The 8,478-nt window shown below is 41.6% G+C and overlaps 1 protein-coding gene across 1 annotated transcript; it reads right to left on the bottom strand.

The window, feature by feature from the left end:
• Window positions 1-4,424: 4,424 nt before the first annotated feature.
• Window positions 4,425-5,801, bottom strand: LOC101586976 (heterogeneous nuclear ribonucleoprotein K-like). Its single transcript, XM_012513565.1, is given in 3 exon segments — window positions 4,425-4,455; window positions 4,508-4,826; window positions 4,829-5,801. Coding segments are annotated over 3 exon segments (1,323 nt in total).
• Between the last annotated feature and the right edge of the window lie 2,677 nt (window positions 5,802-8,478).

Below are 8,478 nucleotides of genomic sequence, written 5' to 3'. Positions count from 1 at the left end.
CATCTACCTGAGAGACAGCACAGCAACTGGCGTGTCATGACAAGCAGCATGTATTCAGAAGACCAGAATGACAGGCACTCCAAGAATGACCCTACTATTATGCATTGCTATCTTCAGTGCAGATGCTTAGTTCACAGGTATCAGCATATATAGTTAGTCAGGGTGAGAATCCTACCAATTAACTGCTAGTTTTGAAAACCTGCTGAAGATTCTCAGGATCCTTACCTTACCCATCTTGTACATATAAATGTATGGCTTTGCCCTTGTCATGTTTCCTATTTTTTTTCCTTACTCTCTCTTCATTGTCTAATCCTCAAGTTCTCACTTTGTTTTTAATTGTGTTATGACTTTCTATTTGTATTTCTTCTTTTGAGTTCTTATACTAGGGAGATTATATGATATTTACACACGTGGGTCTTTTTTATTTCACTTATGAGTATATCTTCAAGTGGCATCCACTTAAATATGGAGGCTTCAAGTTTATCATTCTTTATAGCTGAGTAATACTCCATTGTATAAAAATACCACATCTTTTTCATCCATTATCTTCCTGTTTTCTTGGGAGCTTCTTACTGTATTGTTTCAAGAGCACCTTTTAGTAAGGAAATCTTATTGTTTTACCCATAGAAGACTGGATGACGACCAATGTAAACTTATCGCAATAATATATTTAACAATATTCACTAGGGAGTTTCCCATAAGGCTATGGAGGTCATTAATGGACAAAGGCTTGAATACAATTTTTCTAGTAGCTTCTCCTTTATTCACCAAAAATACTCCTGTCCAGGAGTTTCTTCAGATCAAAGGATTTCTGTTTAATTATCTTAACAAAATGTGTGAGGACCTATGAGAACAAGAGCATAACACTTAAGAAACTATTTTGACCAATGAAAGGCTCTCAAATTATTATATACAGACAACAATATGCATTGCATTTATAAAACCAATTTTGATATCAATATGATTTTTTGGCAACCTAGATAGAAGTAAGTCCTTAATTTTAATGGCATTTACCTATAAACCAACTTAAATTACACACAAATTTTCAAAAATTCAAAACTACAAAGAAAAAAATATTTGTTGAGCTCAAATAAAACAACTGTCTACACATTGGACAGACAGATAAACAACAAATACATGTAGGACAATTTGTTTATAAAGTACTCATGTATTTTTCCATATAGCATTACAACAACTTATAATTTTTGAAGTTTATAATTATAAATAGACTAGTTAAAAACTTTTTGTATGTCAATTAACAGAGATCTCTTATAATAAGAATTTAGGATAAATAGAACCTTTTCTCTATAATTAATTTTTTGTTTTGTTTTAAGAATACCAGCAACTTCCTGTCCTTTTCCTTCATATACAGTCATCAGCTCTGTCATCACTACATATTCTGTCACCTGTGCAGAACTTCTCTCTGCTAACAGCATTCCTGGGATCTCTGTGTAAGACTGAACACAGCAAGGATGCATTTAAAGAAAGTATAAAAATTTAGGCCAATCAAAAACCAGAAAAATTTTATGTAGAGGTGTATGCCTGATTTTGATCATTATAGATTTCCTTGGCTCATTCTCTTGATCACTGAAATAAAAAATTTTACAGGATTTAAATCTAATTATCAGGCTTTCTGTGTATTTGGGATTAACATTAAACATTTATAGGATTTGGTTTTTACAACCTTAGAGGCTTTTAAGTAATTTCCAATACTACTATAACTCTCCCTTTCACTGGTGCCTTTGTTTTGACTCCAGGTAGGTGCTGCATTTCACTTCCTTCTTCTGCACACCTAGCACTCCAGCACCCTGTCTAAGGACAAATCTGAACATAATCTTTAGATATATTATCAAAAACCAATTGAAGCAAGCTAATTTTTGTCCTGCTTATGAATGAGAAATCTGTTTGTGATTGTCTCCTATGTTGCTATGACTACTGGTGTCCACATAGCTTATAGCTGCAGCTGGCACCACTTGATGATGAGAGAGACACACAGACACACGGAGAGACACAGAGACAGAGACAGAGACAGACAAAGAGACAGAGACAGGCAGCCAGCCAGACAGACAGACAGACAGAAAGCAGGCGCATCCCAGATGGACAGAAGCATAGAAAGATGACTGTCACTGTTGACCTGCACTAGGACAAAGCTGTGGCCACCTGGTGCCCTGAGCCATGGCACATAACCTGTTTTGCACTGCAGCTGACGTGCCATTTGACAAGGCTGGCATTTGGGTTCCTCCCCCTCCCTCATCCAGGGCCAGCTCTAGGCTCTGCAGAACTCTATGGTCCCCATTGGGAGACTGGCCAGCACCCACCAACCCAGCTTCTCCCCCACCCAGAGGTCTGTGAGAAGTGGTGGCAACAGTGGAGCACAGCAGTTTCTCCATTCTTACGTTTTTGGTTCCCCCTTGAAGAGTCTGTAGGTGTCTAGGTAGATTGGTTCAGGTTTGTTTTTTCCCTGAGCTTTGCCAATTCACTGAGGTCTCTCCCCAAACACCTCTGGTGTGGTGACTGACTTTTTTTGCAAAGACTCCAGTGTGTGGGGTGGCAGCTCTCCCAAGAGTCTCCACTTTGGAAGTGGAAGTCTTTGTTTGGAGAAATTTTGTTTTCTCTGAATCTCAATCAGAGGCTATTGGCTGTGAGTTCTATAATGCATTTAAAGTTGATTGAATTGATTTCTAAGTTGAAAAGAGCTCAAGGGAGATTATTTCTCCCCATCGTGTGTTCATAAAATTTTTTTTCTAACTCTCTCCCATCTACAGTACCTGTCTGAAGAAGCCATAGGTTATGTTTAGTTATCTCTTGGAGCATTTTTGTGAAGCCTTTCTTTGGCACACAAGTCACTGAGCATTTTCAGATAGATTCATGTGGTGTGGCTTCTCCTAGGCTCTTTAGGCCGAACCAGTTTTGTTCCTAAATGACTCTAGCAGTGATAACCCTGATACCTAAGCTGTTTAATAGAGCTAAAATTGATCTGTGTTTTCCTCCATGTTTTATTTCTGAATAATAGAAATAAATTGCCTTTCTCAATGAGAAAACTTACCCTTTCTGCCATGTGGAAGAATTTTCTTTCCTTCTCTTTTCCAGGCATGCTGGAACAGTTTCTTCCTGTAAAGGACCTCTCTGTCTCAAGTATTTTCCACTCTGAGTGAATTTTACTCATTCAGGCTTAAAAGTCTAGTCCAAGGATTCAGGTCCCTGATCAGACCCCAGATATCATGGACCGGGCCTAAGCCTAATCTCCAACAAATGAGCATATGACAGATGGCTTAAGTAAAAGAGACAAGTAGTATGGTTTGGTGGGGAGGGGGGCTCCATGAAGGTCAAAATTCTTTGGGAATAAAGCCAAGAACTCTGGGGTTGGGAAGATAGCTCAGCAATCTAAGTGCCTATTTGACTAGCACAAGGATCCAGGTTCAATCCCTGGTACCACATGCCATACTGGCCTCAGAACCCTGGGCGCACCTTGCAGGCCACCAAAACCAGGTGTGATGGTGCACGACTGTAATCCCAGTGCTGGGGAACACTGAGACGGGAGGATCATTATGAGTGTAAGCTGAATAACAAGACCCTGTACCAAATAAATGAATAAATAAAAGATTTTTTAAATAATATTTTTTATAAAAAGACAAGAACTCTGGACATCCTGTATTTATTCCACAGACTGGAGGAGGTACAGCAAGTAGAGGGTGCAAAACCCTGTGAGTTAGACCCAAGGCAGTAAATTTTGTTAATTAAGAGAACTGTTTGATTTCTATGGTTGACAGCTTTATTGCTCTGGAATAGGGAGTGTTCAGCAGCCTGCGCCCTCGACTGTCTCGTTTGGGGTGTTATTTTGACTTTAGAGCACTATGAATATGAGCTCCTCCAGTACAGTCAGAAAGCACTGTGTCCAGCAGCTTCACCTTTACACAGCCAGGTCTCTGACAACATCTACCAGAAAAACTAAAAGCAAACTTTTTTTTAGATTCACTAAATTTATTTTAAAAATCCTAAAAACATTTCTTACAAAAGAGCATTTCATCCTGCACACTCCTCTGCACAGACGCCAGGGACATGGGGACTATTGTTATTTTCCTCCCTGTCCCACCCCCCAAATGTTTACAGTGAACACATGAAGCAAGGTATTCACAATAATTACATGGGGGGGGGATTTTTTTAACTACCAGCAATGAACAAAAAATAAAATCCACTCACCCTGCTGCTGCTTTAAAATTCCACTGTTAGTTTTTGCACGCCCTCCCCCACCACAACCTTGTTTGTAAGGAACTAAAACATTACATCTGGTGAACAGCAAAGATTCCACTACACCTCAAATGCAGAACACCTATGAAGCAGAGGAATGTTGGCTTTTTAAGCAGAAGCAGACTTAAAAAAAAAAAAAAAAAAGGATGCAGGACTCCTTCAGTCCTTCACTAGTCTTAGAAAAACTTTCCAGAATACTGCTTCACACTATAAAAAAGAAAACAGTATCTTGCATTAGAATCCTTCAGCATCTGCACACTGCTTCACACTGCTCTGCAGCAAATACTGTTCATTCTGTACCTGGCTCTCTGTTCCTGTAATGACAATTATCTGATCATCGGATCCTTCTAAGGGCTCATCAATTTTGATAGAAGCTCCTGATTCATGATGGATTTGTTTAATCTGCTGACCACCTCTGCCAATAATAGATCCAGCCAAATCTTTGGAAATACTTACTTGTGTAGTAATAATAGGTTCACCAATATCACCATATGAGCCATGACCCCATGCATAGGAATAATCATATCCAGAGCCACCCTGTGGTTCATATGATATCTGCCATTCTGATGGGCTCCACCTATCGCAGAGTCCCAAGTTTCATCAGCACTAAAACCTGCCATGCCATTATAGTGGTCTCCAGGTCTTCCTCTTCTATCATAGGCCATTAGATCTCCTCTTGTAGGTGGTGGTGATGGTGGAAGAGGAAGACTCCCAGTTTTGCTACCACTCCTGCCACCTCGATCAGGAGGAGGAAGTGGTGGTTCCCAGCGAGGGCTCATGTCATCATAATCTCCTCTAGAGGGAGGCATGGGATGCCCACCTTGACCAGGAGGCATTCTGCCAAAACCACCTTTTCCCCACACAGGAAATCCTACAGGCCATCCACAGCAGTCATCAAACGTCATGGTAAAACCACCATAGTCATAAGTTTCATCATAAAAATTGGAATCATAAGGCTGTGCACATCCTTTGATAGGAGACTCAGATATAAGATCAAGGATGATCTTTATACACGCTACAACCCTGTCAGGCTTTCCTCCAGTAATAACAACTCTGTCATTGGAATGAGGACAGCATTCTTGGAAAAGCTTGGTTGATGTCTGAGTGTTCTCTTGAAGTTCTTTGATTTTAACACCTTTGACCCCAGTAATTCCTCCTGCCAGACTTTGATGAATTAACAGTCTCAACTCACAGCCAAAGTCACTTTCTTTATAGTGTTGGTACTCTTCCAAGGTAGGGATGATTTTCTTCAGAATTTCTCCAATTGCTTCAATATCAGCACTGATAATCAATATGTGCTCGGGACCACCACTGTCTGGGACTGAAACACTGGCATTGTAGTCTGTATGGAGGGTCTTAATATTCTTGACTCCTTTTCCAATCACTGTCCCAGCACTCTTGCTCTGAAGCAGAATTCGTAATTCAACCGTCTCATCAATGTTTCTAGATCTTTTAAATGCTTGCTCCTCTTCCATATCTTCTGAAGGATGTTTACCAAATTCATCATTGGTTTCAGTGTTGGGGAAGGTTTCCTCTGGTTGCTCAGTTTCCATTTTCTTCAATTAAATGGACACACCTATCTATATGCCACAAACAAGTAGATCAGGCAGGACACCAAGGTAGGTACAGCAGAAAAGCAGGGGATAATGGTGGCCACAGTGCCTTCACCCAGAGTGCCCTCTCCTCTCTTGTTCACTCACTCACTGGCTGGGAAGCAAACATTTTTTTAACAAGCCCTGGAGTGCTTTAGGTCTATTGGACCCTCTGTGATGCTTGGGTGAAAATATGCAAAGCCAGTTAGATGTGGCATAAAGATGGATCCACATCCCATTTTGTCATTTTTGCACACATGTACACTCTGCTGTTTGTCATACCAAGTGGACAAACACATAGATTAATTCCTGTATCCCACAGAGCAAGGTGCTAAGATATGCAATCAGCTACTACAATGCTAAAGTACAAATTCACAGTATAAAAGCAAGGGATAGGTCCACTGGACCCAGGTTAAGCCCTGAGTGAGCTAGATGTTTACAGCGTCAATAGCAAGAAGTTCTGGGAGGTAGAGTTATGAAATCTGACTGGGCCCTGCCCCTCCCTGGGTCTCCCATGATAGAAAGTTCTCTCTTGATTAGCTAGCCCTCCAACTTGGCTTTATAAATTATCTCTCTGTCTCCCCTTTTGTCACAGTGCCATTGAATTCCACAGAGCTAAATATCTATCCTCAAGAGGCACAGCAGTTCCTTGGCCAGAGCCCTCCTATAGACACTTCAGATGGGAATGTGAAGTTCTGCCTTGGGTCAAAAGTCAGGGTGGCTTCCAGTCTTAGCATAGTCATCCCAGAGACAGGATTTACTCTTGCCAGAACCTGTTGTGCTATCTGTTATTTATACTTGCTAAAGTAGGTCTGGAAGACTTCAGTGTAGAACACAGAATTCATCCTCAGAAGTATAGGCAGCCGGAGGCCAAGTCTCATGGCTGCAGGGAGTTTCTCTGGCCTCCATCATGGGAGTATCAGTGCACAAGCTAGTGACTTTCTCCCAAGGGCAAGGGCTCTTGGGAAACATTGACAGTCAAGAATGTCCTCAAGAATGTTTTGGGTTTGGACCTCTCCCACTCTTTCTTCCCCCTCCCCAGTCCTCTCTCCTCTCTTGGTTCTTCCTACCAGTGATTTCCAGTCATCTCTCAGATTCCAGTGCCTTCCTCTTCCCCACCAACACTTGTTTGACTTCTTTCCCAGGGGCACATAGAGAGAGCCAATGATAAAACTGAAGCAGAAGCAGGTCCAGATCAGGATGAAGAGCAGCCATGGCAGATGCCTGTGCGGAGGTGCATTTCCATCGCTGTTGGCATAACGAGTGCAGATGGACACTCTTATCATAATGCACAACCAGCACCAGCAAGGGGCTCCCAGGAAGAACTAGTTTCTCTTCTCCATGGCAAAGAACTGGAACATGAAGATCATAAGAGACATAAAGGGCATGACTACAAATAACTTCACTGTCTTAAGGGAATCTTTATGCCCACGTGACAGGTCATAGCCACCACCATTGTTGAAGCTTTTCCAAAGTCCTACAGATGTATTTAAAGCTCCTGAAAACAATGGTGGAAACAGAATGTAATAGCAGCAGCAATGTGGGCCACAAAAACACCAGCCAGTCATGCCAACATCTTGGCTCTTCTAGGAACTCATAAGTGAAAATAATTCTGGAGGGTCCAGCAACAGAAGCAGACAACCTGAGTGGCCTCAGTGGTGCTTTCTAACAAACAGTTCTCCAATTCTTACATACCACCTAGGCATCTAACAACCCCAATCAGGGCTGGCACAAATGAGTGGAGTGAGAACAGCTCAGGGCTCAGTCCTGCTAGCAGCCCCAGCCTCAGACAATAGTTATTCATGAGAGCACTAGTCATCCCACACTGCTGACCAGCAGAGAGCAGACTCAGAGATTCCCATGAGCCTCCCTCATGACCTTGGATTAGGTAATGTTTTTATGTGTGATATTGGTGGGGATCCTGACACACCACTCCAAACTATGGCATCCTGACCTATGAGAAATCAACAGCAGCAGGAAGATAAGCCTCTGACTTACTTCCACCCTGTTTTTTGTTTGTTTGGTTGGTTGGTTGGTTTTTGTGTGCTCTGTTTTTTTGTTTTGTTTTGTTTTGTTTTTGTGGTACCAGGGATTGAACTCAGGACCTTGCACTTGCCTAGTTCTACTGAACTATCTCCGCAGCCCGTCACCCTTGTTTTTTGAAGTAGGTTATAAGAACGCCACTCAAGAAGTCCCCTCCTGGGGCCAAGGAAATAGCTAAGTGGAATAAGCACTTCCCTGGTAAGCCCAAGGGCTTGAGTTCAATCCCCAGTTCCACCAAAAAAAAAAAAAGAATAAGAAGAAGAAGAAGAAGAAGAAGTCCCCTCCTTATATCCAGAGTCAAAGACACACAAAGGCACAGGAAAAAAGCCTGAACACAGGCTGCTCAGTTTATTACCGCTTGTTTCTACCTCTTTTGTCCCTACAACCATCCTCTCTCCATCAAGCCAGGCATAAAAACGCACAGGCTCTGTTTCTTGATGTCTTCATTTTTACATCTCTTGTGTCCTACACCTAGAGCTTTCAAGGTGTCATCAAAAAACAAAGTGAATACTTACATTTTTTTCAAAGTTTTATTGATAAACAGATAGCAATGAGACAGTTTCAAATCAAATCAGAAGTACAGTTTCAACAAATA

This window comes from Octodon degus, unplaced genomic scaffold, assembly GCF_000260255.1.
Source record: "Octodon degus isolate 3935 unplaced genomic scaffold, OctDeg1.0 scaffold00011, whole genome shotgun sequence".
NCBI classification, from domain to species: Eukaryota; Metazoa; Chordata; class Mammalia; order Rodentia; family Octodontidae; genus Octodon; species Octodon degus.
Note: the sequence above shows the minus strand (reverse complement) of the source record. Positions and strands in the feature narration are given on the sequence as shown.